We start from the raw sequence: 17493 nt of genomic DNA, 5'->3' as shown, positions 1-17493 counted from the left end.
AGCCGCCCGACATAAAAAAAAAAAACAAAAAACAAAAACATATCTTAACAGTCACTGTTAACTCTTCATTATCTGGTTGTCCTAACAACGGCGGCTCTTACTATCAATTTGAGAACACAGTTTCACTGCTGAACTTATTATAGGTTGAATTAAGACTGCTATAGCCTATACTTAAGAAAACATTAGTTTCAATTATACGAGAGGGACTTTTAAGTTGGCGCTTTTTTACGATGTTCACTTCCTTGGAGATTGTTCTTTGTGTCACTCTATAAGCTTAAGTCTCTCATGAGAAATGAAGGAAAAATAAAAGAATCAATAAACAGAAGCCAATATCAATCTATCATTGAAATGGCATGGAAAAACGTTAGCATGATGGTGAAACGTCGGGCAGTGACAGCTAACAGGACAGCAGATGAATGAGATGATACTGTGGATTTCATGCTCTGACGCACGTTACATCTGTACGGACTGATTTATGTCCTGCACTCCATAGCTACACATAAATGATGGACTGTATTAGTGATATAACAAATTCACCAAACAGCAGTAATCAACAGTGGGTAGATGCTAAGTGAGGCTACAGTTTTATTATCCACAACAGAATATATTTATATCTGGTTAAATTAGCACAAAACCAGTAACGGTGTCTGACTCTGACAAAGGACATTCCAGATAGATTCCACATGTAAAGTAACTCTGTTGACATAAAGCCCGGGCGTGGGGGATGATATGCTGGGTGATGGCACAGAGAAGGGCCTCTAATTAAGAGCACTTGGTTTTTTCCCTGTCTTGTTCTGTTATTTAAAAGTCTAATGCATTGTGAATGTTGAGTGTGGCAGGCAGCCAGTACATCACTGAGACAGCAGCTATATTACAGAAAGCTTTTAGAAGTGGTTGTGGCCATCCTGGAGGGAATGAGTAAGCGTATTGATGGTTTTATCTATGGCTCATTACACTAAGAGCTGGGGCTGAGATGGGGGAGATGTCCTTGGGATGATATTGAGACCACTGGCTAGATTGAGTTCCTAGAAAGTTACATTCAGTTCTGTGTGTAGAGCACCGTCAGTCGAGGGTTGGACCACCTACTTACAGTAAATATCTATGGCTACTCCAATAATCCCATATTTGAAGGTAAATAATTAGGCCACTTCACACACACACTGCATGTGCTATTGCAAATCAGCGCAACATAATGTACATAAACTACACTGTTAGTGATAAATGTCAGTAGCAGTAGACAGATCACAAGAAAGCCTATGGCATGTTGATATGGTAGCAAACCTTATACTCACACATGCTTCTGCTGAAGATAAAGGAGCTGGTGTCCATTTCACAAGTATTTAATAGAAGATTTAGTTGGAATGGTCAGTTGCTGTGTTATTGGAGGTGAGCAGTAACAGCTAACCTGAGGTGAGCTTTTGTTTCCATATCTCCCCAAATCACAAAAGCAAGCAAGCCACCCACCCCCAACCACATAACTATTAAACACATATACCATTAAAAAAGGAGCAAGAGCTAGCCTTCAGCACCCACACCCAGAGCAAAGCAACAAAGCAAGCGCTGGTAGGGGGAGTCAGAAGACGCAAAAGCAGCACACAATGTCACCTGACAGTAGGCAGACACCATTATAGGACCAGCACTTTCACCCCCATCTAAAACTCCCTGAAGGGAGCGGATCTCTCTGACTCAATGACAGACAAGCCGAGAAGTACAGCAAAAGCAGATCATGGTTGAAGACAAAGGAAAAGGCAAGCTAGAAAGCACCCGAGCACCACAGCTTATTGTTGCTCCCGATTGATCGCACCTCAGGCAGCTGGCTGCTGGCGCTGTCTGAGTGGGCCAACTCCGAAATGGGGCTATCCAGCCGAGGAATAGAGGGTAGAGAGGGTAGGACAGTTGCCTCCTCAGTCAGGGCACTGCTGGACGATTCTTGAGACTGCTGCAAAGAGTCCACATGGTTGGATGCCGTTTCGTCAGTAGCAGAGTCACTGTTAAGCTTAAGAAGAAAAACACAAGGACTGCTTAGCATATTATATAATACACAGCATAAACACAATACAGAGTGTATTTAATGTCATCTGTTCGAGCCAAACTTTTATTAAAAGTACACTAAAGGCTTAGGCTGACACTATGTCAACAAAGAGACCAAACACAACCTCCTTTAGGGGAATTTATAGAAGTTGTTGGATGAATTATATGGATTTAATGTATATGGATACATAATGAGCTCTTATTATCAACTAGAAGTCTGCGGATTCAAAAGAGTTTTAACCATAAGGATTTGTGTTCATTATAATTAGCAACTGAACAAAATAATACATTACAAATGGTTCTGTATCAAACAGAGCATTTTTAGTTATTTTAGTCTTCTATTCAATAGATTAAGCACTTTAAAATAGCTTCAGGAAAAGTAAGATCATGCCAACATCAATAATATTAATTATATGTTACACTAAACTCTTTTAGACTTCTGTTTAAAAACACACAAATGTAGTATGCTCATTTTTTTCTAGTGGCACTGAGTAATGCTGGATGACTACAAACATTTTTGGGGCATTATCCACTACAGGCAAGTGCATTCTCTAGTTGTGCACTACCAAGAACAGGAAAAGGAGGAAAAGAGAGAAAGAAAACATCCCCATTAGAGGTAATTGAGGTAAAGCATTTCAATTAATGACATTATTAGTGGCAGCTAGATAGGATAGGATCTTGCTTGCAAAGCAAAGAAGAGTTAGAGACAAGCAGCTAAAATGCAAAGCAACATGCTCTATATGTTGAAGGAATTTTATTTTAATTATAAAAATTAAAAAAGTCTCTTCTCTTGTTAATAGATTTATCAATTATCAGTGATTTACCTCGACTCAATGTGAGTTGAACCAATTTATTTGAATTTACCTAAACTGTACTTACCCACCGGGGGGGGGGGGAGAGAGAAACGACAATAGCATTAATCTAGCAGTCAGAGGAAGAGGGACTGGGCGGAGTTTTGAAGGGGGAATCTACCACCAGCGAAGAAGCAAGCATCTAGCCCCTGTCCACACTGGTAGCAGGTCCAGCTCAGTACACGCGCGCACACACACACACACACACGCACCCACGCGCGCGCGCACACACGCACACACCATGCCAGCGGGCTGTGTGGGGAGCATGGTGGGTTGGGGTGGGGTGAGGGGGCCTGATTAGAGTGAGACTTACAAGGCCAGAGCGGGTGAGAATCTGGCTAGCGCTCAGTACCTCCTCCTCAGACGATTCATCTGTGTCCTCGTGGTTGGTGAGGTTGAGGCTTGGCGTGCTGCCTGCGTACTGGCACTCCTGCAAAGACGGCGTGTCCCCTTTGTCCATGCTCTCTAGGGAGCGGCGACGCACCCCCCAGTTGAAGTTGTCCATGCTCTCCCCCTGCAGGACAACCAAGACAACAGCAGTGAGGTGCAGTTCACACAATAGAAGGGGCAGATTTTTACAAAACAAGGAAACAAAGCACAAGACAAACACAAAGTGTACATTAACATTCCACAATTTAGGAAAAATAAATAATACATGAGTGGGTGAGAGGGTTTTTCTCATTTTGGGATGGTAAATGATGCAATGTTCTAAAACTATAAAAGTAAATGGTTCACAGCCACACTAGCCATGACTTCAAGTCAAAGAGCAGTACAGCACTGTATCTGGTGACAACAGGGAGACACCGCGTCACTGCAGAGAACGGCATCTTAAAAAGCTTTGTGGCTCACAGACTTACCTGCAACTCCTTGTGGCAAGAAAAGAGAAGGAATAGGTATGTTAGTAGACTTAAGCGAGTTACAAAACACAGAAATGTTTCTACTACAGCAGGTAGGAGAAATAAGACGCAAGTTGGACAAACAAAACATTAATTTTGTTAATGTAGAAAAACAACTGGATACAGTATGGTCAAAAGTAACTGAACAAACAGTGGTGATGACAAATAGATAACAGTCACTATTAGCTCCTTCATATTTCCTTTAATTTATTATGTTTTCATAATCAGAAAACAACCACATACATGTAGGGCTACTTCACTGTGACACACATTAACAAGACTTGTGCGTGTGTCAAATTTACTGTTATGTCTCACCTCTGCATCCTCCAACTCCACATCTAGGAAGTCAAAGTCCTTAAAGACGCCAAACTGCTGCTCACTGCCCGTGTCTTCTCCCTGCACCTCCTCCTCTCTGACCACCTCCTCCACTGTGGGTATAAGACTGGTCTGCTGGTCTGTGGAGTCCAGATCCTCAGTGGATGAGAACACCACCTGCGTATAAAAAGGAAAGATTCTATTTGTGTCAAATAGTAAATTGCAATTGTTGTATGTCCATTAAAAACTACTCAAACAAAAATGTAAATTAATCAAAATTAACAACAACATCGAGTCAGGATAGTGACAGCAGCAGTATTCTTAACAGGGAATTTACAGAGACCTTGTCTGAGGCTCTAGAGTAGGAGAGGAGTCTTACAGATGGGTTTTTGGGAATGCCAGACTCTGGGCCACATAAAGACAGGACATTCATCAGCCTCTCTCTGGTTCTTCTCTGTAACAAGAATGTATAAACACGATTAGAAAACTTGTCCTGGATGTTTTACTATCTGTACAACATATGACAAACTAAGAGTGTGTGGGGGGCTGCTTTTATGGTTTTTGTTTGCAAGCTGGACAAAATCATTTGTAAATGTCACTTGTCACACAACTGCCAATTACCAAGTACAAAGATATTCTAGATGGAAGTAGAAAAACACTTTGATTTATATTCCTGTTGTTGTGTTTTGAGGGCTTTATTAAAATGAATGTGTTTATATGCGCGGATGAGTTCAAAATACAGAGCTCCAGATATTCTGGTAAATGGAAAAAAAAGTTAAGTACTTTGTTGCGAATCTGTCTCTGTTAGTGTGAGACCTGTCAAGCTGCTGTGTGTGCTATTGGCTACATAACAGACATTCCTGAAATTAAAATGTGAAACAACCATAAATGCCACATTAACATTCTGTTTCCATTTTCTTTTGCAGTTTTTCTGAAAATTTGGTTAAAATGTGTTCACTACTACATTTGGATAGAAACTACTGCTACTTGGTTAGAATAAGTACAGAGTGTTGTCATGTGTCTGTTGAGTGGGTACCTGAGAGAGCTGAGGCCTCTTCCAGCTTACTGGCACCAGACCATTTGAGTTGGAGCCGGACGACGTGGAGGAGGTACTCCTAGTTACAGCAATCACCTGCGGCTTTCCATTCCGGCCTGCTGCAGTCCGCTGGTCACCATATTTATGCCCAATGATTGGTGTCTGTAAAGTAAAATAATGCCAGTCAGAGAACATCCTTAATCTGCAAACACTGAAACAAGTGTACTGAGGAAAACTGAGGAGTGTAAGGTCACCGACCTCTGAAATGTCAAAGTGGAAGTCCAGAGTTTTGCCAGGCAGCTCCTTTGAAGAGTTGTTGAATATGCGGGTAAAGGCAATTTCTGGAGAACCGCACGACTCTGTGCTATAAGAGCGCTGCACATCATCTGGAACAACAAGGCTGGCTGAGCGAGACACCACCAACTTCAGAATGTTTTGGGCCTCCTTCCAATGTGGGCTCTGTAAAAAAGCAAATATAATGGCTCCATCGTGAGATATCAGGCTGTGTAGGTGTTTCTGGAGAATGTATGAATGTGAAGGGACATATTTTCCCACAGAAGGCCAAACCATCCGCTACCCACTGCAGCTATAGACTCAATTTCTGAAGCCATATGTACAATGTATGGCCTATGTTAATGTCAGGGAACCTTAAAAGGAGGCCGACCAATTATAACTCACAATGCACACCAGTGCACATACAGGCGTGTACTGTACACGCACAAACTCAATGGCTTCTACAAAAGGCAACACTGGTAGGAAGCCAGTACAGAATTGGCCGAAGGCAATAATGTTGTAACAGCTGTCAGATGCAGTTGTGAGTGAGAAGCACATAATGCTGCCTGGGTCAGTCCTGGTAAAAGGCTTCCATAAAGAGCTGAAGCTGTATCAAAAAGGCCTCTAAACAATGACCCTGTAAGATACATTATTCTTTCTCATTCTCAATTGTGCTACTATTTATAGACCAGGTCATCTCAGCATTCCCATACATCAGGCTGTGTGTAAAATAGCCTGTGGCCAATTAAACCATACAATTATTAACATATCAACATATGGAAATATGGAGTTCTCGCCAACCACGGCAGAAACCGAGGAATCGATTCCTGGTAATGGAACTATGACGAAATATGTATGTACTCAATAAGTAAGTACGTTTTGTAATTACATAAATAAGTAATGAGAATGACTAAGAAACTTGCACAGCACTGATTGCAATATTTTATCTAAACTCCACAAGGAGTGAGGTGAAGGCTCACCTGAACATATTTGCCAATGATCTTCATGATCTCCAGGTTGAACTGTTTAACAGGGGCTGCTGATAGGTCGATATGACTCAGCAGGCTGTAGATGATCTGCAACAAGGACTGCTGCATGCTGGGAAGGCCCTTCTCCAGCAACTAAGTGAGACACAGATGAGACACATTACTGGTTTTAATCTTACCACATGTGACTAACAGCAACAACTTTAATATTTGTCTTGCGTACCTCAGCCAAGTAAGTGACCAGGTTCAAGGTTATCTCAGCAAAGGCATCGTGGAGATAGCGACAGACCACGTTGATCCAGTTGGTGCAGTCGCGGGAATAGCTGTGTGTGCTGTACAGGCTCATCATGTGGGCCAGGTTGGAGAGTGTGGCTGACTTCTCATCTGCGCACACCTTGGCTATCTTATCAGCTGTCTCCTTACAGAAAGGAGTGGGGCTGTCAAAGTGCTGGATCAGATGTGGTAGGAGGCACAGGATATTCAAAGGAAAACCTGCAGACATGTCGTGGAAAGACAGTGAACAAAGAGTCACATGATTAGTAAAGATGTCTACAGCAATTACTGACATGTTAGCACTGAACTGAGCTATATCCAATGAAGAGAACAAAAAATGCTTTTGTGCAACAGATATTGGGGTTATAGTATTACATTTCTACATTTTCTATAAAATAAACAAACTAGTAATCAGCACTTTAAAGGTTTGTTGGGAAACATGTTTCAAATTTTCTTACACACTTACCTGCCACTTGTGAAGGGTCTACCAGTGTATGTCTGGAGACGCTGATGAGCTTGCTGAGCAGATGGATGGTGAGCTCCTGAGTAGAAGCGGAGGTGAAGCCCTTCAGGAAGAGCTGCAGCAGGCCAGGGAAGCTGTACCACTTCAGCTTGGCCTGGACCTTCTCCAGACGTTCTCTGCTGTCCACACGGTCGAGAGGTAGCTGGCCCAGCAGCTTGTTAAGTAGCCGCAGGGCAAGCAGATACTCAAACTCATAGTCCGACTCAAGTAGTGAGGCGGCGATCCAGAACACAGTGGCCATCAGATTCGAAGGGTCCACGGGGGGGATGGCGTCCCCTCCTGGACCCCCTCCCCCACCTAGCGATGATAAGCTCCGGGTGCGTGCCAGGTTTCCGTGGCTACCACCAAGTCGGTCAGCTATGTCTAGGGTGTTACTCCTACGTCTGTCAACTTTTCGTTCACCCATCAGGCTGGCACGAAGAGAGTTGCTGCGAGTATGGGCATAATGGAACGGACCACCACTGTTCAGGTTTAGCTGGCCGGTGCTTTTCCTGTTGGAAGCAAACTTAGGCCCCAACAATGGATCACGGGTAGAGGTTCTGTAAAGAAAATGACATTGATCTTGCTCTCAGGAGAAAATGACTTTTGTAATACGTAGGTCAGGCAGTAAGGGACTGAAAGTAAGGCTGAGTCAGACATAGTGAAATAAAGGGATTATCAGTAGGAGGACTTACTGTGCTAAGGCAGTGAGGAGGTCATAGTTTTTGACTGTGTCTGCTAGCGTGTCAATGCCCGACTCCAGTGTCAAGAGTAGTTCAATGACAAAGCCCTAAGGAGAAAAAACACAAGAGGTCAGCCTGTCAGGGAAAAAAAAAAAAAAGATTTAACCTGCATAGCAAGTGTATTTCCTGAACAATCTCAGATACAGGATTGTGGGTTACTATTGGTCTGATATGCGCTAGATTTTTCTCCTGGACCCATTCCACTTTTAAAATAGTTGTCGCAGTTTTAGACTGCAGCCACCACTAACAAACATCTACATCAGAAAATATCTAGCTACCTAATATAGCTCAAAATGCATCCTTGACTCATTGTTCAACAGGTTGAGCAATACTGAAGACATTAAGTAGAAAAAAAATCTAATGAATGAACTTTCTTCAAAAGTCCTAGTTAACGGAAACATTCAGAATTTCAGCACAGTGACCAATAGTGTTGAGTGATTAAACCAATGCAGAGCAGGACTATGTCATTGTTTTATGTTCTGACCTGAGCCTCCTCTCCTGGGTCTCCCACAGTCTCTACCAGCCGAGAAAGAATGTCAGACAGTAAGGCAGGAGTCAGTGGTTGCTTGAGTGCCCTGAAAATCTGGAAGGAGCGACCAGCGTAGTGGCGAGAAGAGCAAGACAGAGCTGTTTGTAGGGATATTTCACTCAGCAATGACTCGAGCTGGAAACCTGAAGGGATGCGCACACACACACACACACACACACACACACACATACAGGTAACTATGATAAAGCTATCCAAATCATACCTGTATACTAAGCTTAAAAATTAGGCAGTTATGAACCATACAGACCTGACAGAGAATGTCTGAAGACAGTCATTACATGTCTAACAAAAACACTCAGCTGGTCAGCGCTCTTGATGTTGGGGTTCTTGGGCGACACATCCTCATGGTTCCAGAGCGGGCCGCGCTTTCTACAAAGCAACAGCAAACACACATAAGGCAATGTGACTTGTTGAAGCTATGACATTACAACACACCTCAAAACTCCAGTTGATGTTATCACACCAGGCAAAAGGAGCCAATATCACACCAACCCCAAGGTCAAACCCATGCAATGTAAAAATACTCAGTCCTTTCAGACACAGCTGGAAGCATGAAAACAAATAGACAGAGTGAGAAACATGGTGCAACTGCGTTGATAAATCTATGAGTCAAACTGATACACATTAAGCATGTGAGATTAAACATTGGGCCAAGTTAGGTTAGTCATAAGAAATAGTATTAGTAGTAAAAGTAATGCCTGGAGTAAATGAATTGTAATGTTCTGGGAAATGCTTATTTTAAGAAAACAGGGTCTTCTCACCTTGAGGTGATGAACTCAATGAGAGCTTTGACCTTCTCATCCTGTTCAGCAGTGCTATCTACCTCACTGAGGAGCGTGGGGGAGAGGTGAGACAGAGCAGCTCCCCCTGCCCCAAGACTTATACTGGATGACGTGGAGCTGGAGCTTAGGCCTGAGTCCGTCATAGGTGACGGCTGACAATCTGGCAAAAGCTCTTGTACTCCTATAGGAACAATTAACACACACATTTACATTTTGATCGTTGCTGCGACCCAGTGATTTGCTTTGGCAATACAAATGAATATTTGCAACACTTCTGTTACTTTCCCTCCATTTACAATGACAAAAAAGTAATCCTACAGCTGGTAGGGTTCCAATTCCTTCGGGTAAACAACAGTTCTCCTACCAATTATTATCCCTATTCCTTCAGATTCTGAGCTGCACAGAAGAACTGACCTGTGAGGTTTAACTCTGGAACTACTGGCTTCACAGTCAGGACTCTCGGATCATTGTAGTCTCTGTTGCGTAAAAGCACCATAGCCACAGATTGAACACTGCTATTTGCTCCCTGGACAACAAGCAGGTGAAGCAGCAGACGTTTGCAGTGCTCGTAGACCTCTGGGTGCTGGTGATCAAACCCTGGAAGAAGGAACAGAAAAGAGAGGGATATCAGATCGTGAGAATTTAGCAAGTAGAGGTGTAATGAAGTATGGGGCAGGCATCCAAAATAGTAACATTTAGGAAACTACTACTACTTGCCTATAAAAATTGCATGTAGCAAGAGGTGCAGGTAGGCACTCCACTCCACTTTGACTCCGTGGTCCACAATGAGGTCTGTTAGTAGGATGACTGCAATGTTACATCTAAAAAAAACCAGAACATATATGAGTTGACTTAGACCAACAACACAACAGTTTTTATATGGAGGGAAAATAAAGGTGATGTATGGTGTACCTGTGCAGAGGTACACCAGGGGCATTTGTTTCTGGCAGGTAGTCCACAAGAGGAGACCAACAGCCTCCTGTAGGAGGGAAGGGGAGAGGCTCTGGCCGGTTGTGATCCATCACTTTTAAACGCCAGTTAGCATAAAGTGGCATTGAGTCACCTGGAGAAAGGAGAAGATTACCAGAAATGGTGGTGAATAATTCTGAATAGAGTTTAGTTGAGTCGTGCAAAGAGTTTGCTCTTACTCTTCTCTTCTTCATAGGAGCCTCCAGAGCTGCTGCTGTAACGAGATTCCAGACGATGGTGCTGGCGGTTCAGATTACTGTTCATACCACTGTAGATATCCAGGTGGGTGTAACTGCAGAACAGACACACTAGATGTGAAATGGATAGTGCTAGCATTTCATGTGCTCAAGGTCAACAACTTGAATCTAATCCACTGCATCAGCAGAAATGTTCGAATAAAAAGGAATCTCACTTTATAGCTCTCAGTGTGTCTCTAAAATGTTTCTTTAATAAACTTGAGTGTTTTATCTGAATTAGGTCAACTTAATAGCCATTCTAACTAACTTTTCCCCACAAGAGGAGTTAAGTCACACATCCTAACAATAGATCCGAGGCTTAGACTTTCAGATGTTTTAACTGTATTGCAGAATAAGAGTGAATAAGCAAGACCTTAGACTTAAATTGAAAGTATTTAATTGCTTTATTGCTTATGGTTGAATTTTCACTACAATAAGCACATTTATGTGTCTCGTGTCAAATACAACTCTTCAGATCATCACTTCTGTAATTCTAGCAAACCTGACAGATCTGTCAGTGATACCGTAGTTCGTACTGGTGGCCACATACTAAGGATGTCACGAGAACTTTTACTTCAGTACCATATTGATACCAAAAACCGCCTCGACTCGTCGAAAAGGACAGTAAGAGTCGTGTAAAGAAGTACTTTGTATTACCATTATTTTTGTTTGAGGCAGCTGGCATTTCTGTGTTGCCTGGCCAACTATATAACATAATGAAGTTTGTAATGGCTAACCACTCAAGGCTACCATGTTTAGGCTAACGTAATGTAAACATAGATCGTAGTAGTAGGCTGCCACCCTTACCGCTTACCAGTCTGTGTAATCTCTCTCTATATCTCTCTCTCTCTATATCTCTCTCTCTCTATATCTCTCTCTCTCTCTCTCTATATCTCTCTCTCTCTCTCTCTCTCTCTCTCTCTCTCTCTCTCTCTCTCTCTCTCTATCTCTCTCTCTCTCTCTCTCTCTCTCTATATATCTCTCTCTCTCTCTATATATATCTCTCTCTATATATATATATCTCTCTCTCTCTATATATATCTCTCTCTATCTCTCTCTATATCTCTCTCTCTATATATATATATATATATATATCTCTATATATATATATATCTATCTATATATGTTCATCACAACCAATCACCATGTCAGTAAATTTGAACTACTGCTTGCACTGTGAGTAGAGGTTGGTGTGCGGGTGTGTAACCTCTGCCGTTTTACTTACAGATATTGAGCTATACCTGATCATTTATTAAAAGGACTCTCTCCTTTAACAATACATTTAAGTACATGGGATTTATTATTTTGTTTTTATACGCGGTATCGAATTTGGTATCGAGAATTGAGGAATTTTACTGGTACTACTAAATTTCTGGTATCGTGACATCCCTACAACAAACTGTACATCGTTCAGATATACGTCTTGCTCAACAGTGCTGCTTGTACCTGTCCTCCATGTTAGAGTCTTTGATCTTGCTCTCAGGATGCCCATCGTTTCCTGGCACCATGGTATTGCTGCTGGAGGTTGTTCCTGAGAGCACAGACATGACACACTTAATATCTAGCATTTAAAAACACACAATATAGTATTGGAAACGTGGCCTAAGCTGTGAACTAGTACATGCACACTGCTCATTAACCTGAGGTGACTGAGGGGATCTTGTAACTGGAGGTGATGCGGTAATAGGGGGGGTTGTCCATGTGAGTGACCGCTGAGCTAACAGGATCAGTCAACTCAAGCTCACACATCAACTCCTCCAGCAGCTGCATAGTCTTATCTCTGCCCAAGTAAACCACGACTCGTTTCACCTGAGGACACACATGTAACACAGTCAGACACATGAGGAGTAAGTGGCGGACACCGCACATGGGGATATAACAGACACGGGGTGTTATGTAAATATCCTGTGACTTACATAGGGCAAGAGGCTGGGGTCACTGTTGACTCCTGACATACTGATGAGGAAGTGCAGAATGATTTTGAGGTTCTTTGGCCAGCTGTCTGCTAATGTGGTCCATACATTCTCTATCTCTGACCAAGCAAACTCATCTCCATACTGTAAAAATATAATCATTTCATGATCAATTCATTTTCTCAATCACAATTTTATCTGAATCTGAACATGACATGAGTGTAGATGATCCATTAGCGGTGTGTACCTTAGCAGTCATGAACATGAGATTGTTTAGCACCATGGTTGTTGCACGAGGGGAGCCCCAGCCCTCTCCACGTAGCCATCGTCGGCTGTTGACCATCATGATCTCCCGCTCGTGTACATCTTCCTCATCCTCACCACTGCCACAATCTTCCGGTCGCCGTGCAGTTGGTTTGAAATCAACCAGTTCCACATTGTTCATCCAAGGGAGGAGGTAGTGCAACATGACTTGCCGACCACCAGGATGCGCTGTCTGGATACGCTGGCTCACCTCTGGAGTGGGGACAATAAGAGCGTTGTTGTTAAAGAATTTCTCTGCCACTTTTTAAACTAATTTCCATCTTTTAATCACAACAGTATCACAACAGTATCACAACATCCATAAGTCCTTGTTCTCTGTATTGCTACAGTAAGGTGAAATGACCTAGTTCACTTCAGTCATCCACTGATTAACTTTAGCATCAATGGATGGTTAAGGAGTATTTTTTAACTCTCTGTCTAGAGGCGTCACTAGGCCAAAGGGACATTCAGGTTTATTTTTCATTTAAAACATGTTATGCAGATGAGGAACTAGTTAAACCTAACCTGTTGGGTTTGACTATAACAAACCCTAGTAGTGAGGTTCGTTTGGGCTGAAAACTGTCAATTGAACCCTGTTGTGGACTACACAGCCAGACCGAGACCTAGTGACTGTGAACTGTTCAGGAAGCGATCTTAAAATTATATGTTATAAGTTATGTATTTATCTATGTGAATTATTTGGTAATCATGGTAACACATGTGTGTCAGCGCACAAGTGCTGGGATTTTGCCTTACCAATCAGACAGTCGAAAGCCCAAAAAAAAAAAAAAAAAAAAAAAAAACCTGGTCTGCTTGTGTCCTACTCTGTGTACTTTGCCAGTTCTTTAAGTCCTTTAGAAAGGTGACATAGCGATTATACAGCATGTTGCTGTACAAGATGCATCTTTTTTCATCCTGTCACTATATCGGTTAATTTGTATCGCTTTGTGAGCTCTTTGTCACACCTGAGAACATAAATATACACATTACAAGCATTAAAGCGCAGCGTGACCTGATGTTAAACAGTGGAATTTAATTTCCCCATGAGGGTCCAGATGATGCTGGATGACAACAACCAAAACTGTCCAATAAATGAGTTACCTGTAAGTCTGAAAGACTTTCTGTTTACTTCTCTTGGTCCATCGGTAAAATGTTAGTGTGAACATGAACTGGACCGGAGCTATAAAGCAGCAGCATTTTTTCCCTTGGTCTGGACCAAATTACCTGAACTACATGTGTGAAAGCACCCAAGGTGCTGATAGTGTTGCCACTAACTTGGCAAGCAGACAACAGCAACTGGTCTACTAGCATCTGCAATATTATGCCGGTATATGACAATATATGGTTGGTTCTTAAAACAAAAGGGCTGCGGTGAGGCTGAAAGGCTAGGCTTACAAGTGCTATATTGGGCCTCCGGTGTTTTACTCACACAGACAAAGGGCAGATCCCTGCTGTCACAGGCAAATAAACTTAGACCTTCAAGTTAATGGCATAATTCCACACATGACAGCATCCAGCTACCCCAACAGCAGCTGTAACAAACTGTAATGAAGCAAACCTGAGAAGATGGGCAAAGTGAGCTCTGGGTAAGTCCTTGCAAGCTCCTCAGACAGCTGGTAGTAAGACACAGAGTAGAGGTGTGGCAGAGGTGAGGGAGGGGTCAAGATACCATCTGTTCGCAGGATCTCCAATTTGTGTGCGTAACGGAAGAGCTTGGGTTCCAGGATCTATTAGTTTCACACAGACACACAATCAGAATACTGTATTTAATTCATGATAAAAGTGTGTATAGCAATGTTATTGTTAGATGTGTAAGAGTTTCAAAGAAAAGAAAAGCGAAATTCTGACCTGTAACAGCTGCATGGCCACCTCATAGATGTTCCTGGAAGAATCAGCTGCCTTGAACAGAATCAGGTTCAGCAGCACCACAGTGTCAAATTGGTAATCCCTGTAAAACACCAGCAGCATTTGAGACGCAATTCGCTGGCTCCAGATGGACAAACAAACCCACAAAAATTTGTTCAAGCTGAAGCTGGGAATGTGTAGTACCTGTTGTGAAAGACATTGGCGATGGCCCTAAAGCAACCGGCAGCCACGCGACGAGAGCCGGTGTAGCAGCGGTCCACAGCCCAAAACATGAGATTGCTCTGCTCTGGATTCAGCTCCAGCAGCAGCATCACAGCCTCACAACCCAGCTGGTGAACCTAGAAGACACCACGCAGCAACTGTGGGAACCATGGATTCACTCCTTTCAACAGTCAACTACGTAATCCTGATCACTTTAACCCATTTCTCAATATCTAATATTAGTATTCACTAGTAACATCAGCATGGGAAAAATGTGCTGTGAGCTATATATTTATTTATTAAAACAATCCCGCCATAAGAACTACTAATACAGACTGTTCAATGACAAAGATGTAGATGCTAAATATGGATCACCACATGAAGAATCCTACATTTTGTTTTAAGAGTCACTCAAAAGTAGGGAGTAATATCTTTTAAAAAAAACTGATGAGAGGGTAAAAGTTGCCTTTATCGGAATTAAACCATTTGGCACTGACCACTTGTAGTACCTCTGAACACCACTGTGTCGTGCTAGTATCATGGTATATGAACCTGTACAGCATAACTTTGACCTCAAAAAGGCAAACAGTACAGCCAGACCAAACCAATCACTCAAATGTTATATGATGTTTAGTCTAGTTGTAGCAATAGAGACATTATTATTATATACTTGTCTTGTGTTGATTACCATAATTACATTCATCCATTGAGATTACATCGTATGGGATGTATTCCATGACCTTGTTAGAGGATTTATATGCTTTAATGAGGACTGACAAGTTCAAACATGGAAGAGTTGCCTTTGCATGTAAGCCAATATATCCTAGTGAAGGTGAGTACTTTTCCATTTCCGTTTGATTATTAGATGTTCAAGCGATGCACACTGCTACCTCAACCCTAATATCCAGTACTCACCCACATGCCCTGGCAAACTGCTGAAATAGTAACATTTCTCGTACCTTCTTGTCCTGAGAATCCAGGATGTTGTCTAGCCACTTGTAGAGGTAGCCATCAGAGGAAAGGCCAACATTGTCAGCTACAGGTCCACAACACAACACTGCAGACATGGCCTGGAACATTAAAAAGGCCGTTAGTTATCAGTAAGCAAGGATTACATTGAACAGATTTCAACATTTATATATTTGTGTGTGTTTGTGTGTACCTTCAGAGCACAGTACTGATGGCGGTTTATCTGCATATTTCTGTCACTGTAGCGGTCCAGGGGAGTGAACATGATGCTGAAGGGTCCAGCCCAGTGACTGAACAGCATGAACAGACTGTGTCTCAATGACTGTTGAGGGAAGATGGTCCTCCTCTGGTGAACTGAACACAACAAGTAACAAAATTAATACACTTTTATTACTCAACTTTAGATGGACATTCAGTGCAAATAATCTGTGTTAAACTTGCTGAAATGAGTGTGCAAGTGCGTAAGAGATATACCTGGGACATTTTGAATGATATTGGCAACAAGTGCACTGAAGTGACAGCGAATGTCCTTCAGTGTGTCAGAGTCCTTGTCATTTTCAGCCTCCAGCAACTGCCTGGTCAGATCAACATACTCAAGCAGCGTACTGTTCAGAGAGTGGCTCTCTCCATCTAACCCTCCACTGGTTCTGTAAAAAGAAAAGATTATGTTAGTAACTACATATTTGAAAGTGCAATCATTCCTAATCATATTGCCCAAATTTGTGGTGTTTTACATACATCTGACTGATGACACCAGCATCAGCCAGCAGCTCAAAAATCCGGACCAGCTGGACCCTGAGGATGTCACGACGCCTGCGTCGCTTCATGTTCTGCAGGGTAAACAGTGCGGCATTTTAACTCAGTAAATTGTCTTTTGATAAATACAGAACTGTGACAGAAAGGTTTCAAAGGTATTGACTAACTGCACTTACTTCAGGTCTCCTCTCTAGAGCTTCTTTTATGATGGGATTTAGCTCCTCTATCAACTCTCTGAAGGATGGAAAAGTTACATGTAAATATAAATAAAAAAATCCTCCAAAAAGGTATACCAAGGTATGTGTATGGATCATGTTGAGTGTTGTGTACCTAAAGGCCACGGGGTTGGTCCTGCCAAGACCCAACACAAGAGACTCTGTGATGTCCATGCTCTCAGAGCGCATCATTGGAACAATGTGTTTGAACAGCGAGGAGGGGGACGGAGTGCCAACAATCTATTAACAGTCACAGAAAGACAATGTCAAGGCTGAAATGTAAAAATAAATAAGTCTTCTAGCATTTCATCATCAGTTGCTACTATGCGACAGTCCTGTATCTTATTGCATAGCACTTTTCCTTGCTTTCTGCACAACTTCCAAACATTTCCAGACCTGGAGATTAGCAAGATATTTTTGTATATTTAAGCTCTTGTAACTGTGTGTGCATAATACAGTGTTGTCTCTGCAGGCACTCCTGACCTTTGAATCATAACTGTAGCCACTGTCCGGCGTGGACGCCAGCGTCTCAGGCGGGGAGCAGCGGACAGAGCCGGAGGTGGAGGATGACGAACACATGGAGGGGGAGGAGGAGGCGGAGCTGCAGCAGAGAATCAGGTAGTTTCTCCAAAGACCAATGTAGGAGTCACTGCTGTTAAGACTGTTCACTTTCTTGGCATTGATGGGGCTACTGCAAGTAGACACATGGGAAAGGTCAGAGATTAATGACATCAAAAGGGCAGAACAACACTGAACTGTGGGGCTCAGAGGAGGAAGTAGCTGCCTTCTGTCTGCTCATGTCAAGGCCCTTACATGCTAACTCAGTC

The 17493-nt window shown here is 42.5% G+C and overlaps 1 protein-coding gene across 11 annotated transcripts in view; it reads right to left on the bottom strand.

The window, feature by feature from the left end:
* Positions 1-17493, bottom strand: part of fryl (furry homolog, like) — a 67937-nt gene that overhangs the window by 10225 nt on the left and 40219 nt on the right. For 6 of the 11 annotated variants that reach the window (XM_038716528.1, XM_038716519.1, XM_038716521.1 and 3 more), the window contains 31 exons: positions 17150-17357; positions 16782-16906; positions 16628-16685; positions 16434-16525; positions 16170-16342; positions 15889-16049; positions 15686-15796; positions 14709-14863; positions 14508-14607; positions 14218-14386; positions 12604-12872; positions 12360-12500; positions 12084-12252; positions 11890-11974; positions 10387-10499; positions 10151-10301; positions 9956-10059; positions 9653-9835; positions 9218-9419; positions 8704-8825; positions 8391-8578; positions 7859-7953; positions 7128-7723; positions 6612-6880; positions 6383-6523; positions 5388-5588; positions 5130-5291; positions 4437-4547; positions 4094-4270; positions 3196-3396; positions 1805-1996 (listed from right to left, as the gene is read on the bottom strand). In XM_038716528.1, coding sequence (XP_038572456.1) covers positions 1805-1996; positions 3196-3396; positions 4094-4270; positions 4437-4547; positions 5130-5291; positions 5388-5588; positions 6383-6523; positions 6612-6880; positions 7128-7723; positions 7859-7953; positions 8391-8578; positions 8704-8825; positions 9218-9419; positions 9653-9835; positions 9956-10059; positions 10151-10301; positions 10387-10499; positions 11890-11974; positions 12084-12252; positions 12360-12500; positions 12604-12872; positions 14218-14386; positions 14508-14607; positions 14709-14863; positions 15686-15796; positions 15889-16049; positions 16170-16342; positions 16434-16525; positions 16628-16685; positions 16782-16906; positions 17150-17357 — 5224 coding nt within the window. The remainder of the gene's footprint in view (positions 1-1804; positions 1997-3195; positions 3397-4093; positions 4271-4436; positions 4548-5129; positions 5292-5387; positions 5589-6382; positions 6524-6611; positions 6881-7127; positions 7724-7858; positions 7954-8390; positions 8579-8703; positions 8826-9217; positions 9420-9652; positions 9836-9955; positions 10060-10150; positions 10302-10386; positions 10500-11889; positions 11975-12083; positions 12253-12359; positions 12501-12603; positions 12873-14217; positions 14387-14507; positions 14608-14708; positions 14864-15685; positions 15797-15888; positions 16050-16169; positions 16343-16433; positions 16526-16627; positions 16686-16781; positions 16907-17149; positions 17358-17493) is intronic. The other 5 variants (XM_038716522.1, XM_038716525.1, XM_038716530.1 and 2 more) reach the window with 2 other exon arrangements.

Source organism: Micropterus salmoides, unplaced genomic scaffold (genome assembly GCF_014851395.1).
Source record: "Micropterus salmoides isolate LMB-PRFRI ecotype aquatic unplaced genomic scaffold, ASM1485139v1 Ms_hic_scaffold_13, whole genome shotgun sequence".
Lineage (NCBI taxonomy): Eukaryota > Metazoa > Chordata > Actinopteri > Centrarchiformes > Centrarchidae > Micropterus > Micropterus salmoides.
Note: the sequence above shows the minus strand (reverse complement) of the source record. Positions and strands in the feature narration are given on the sequence as shown.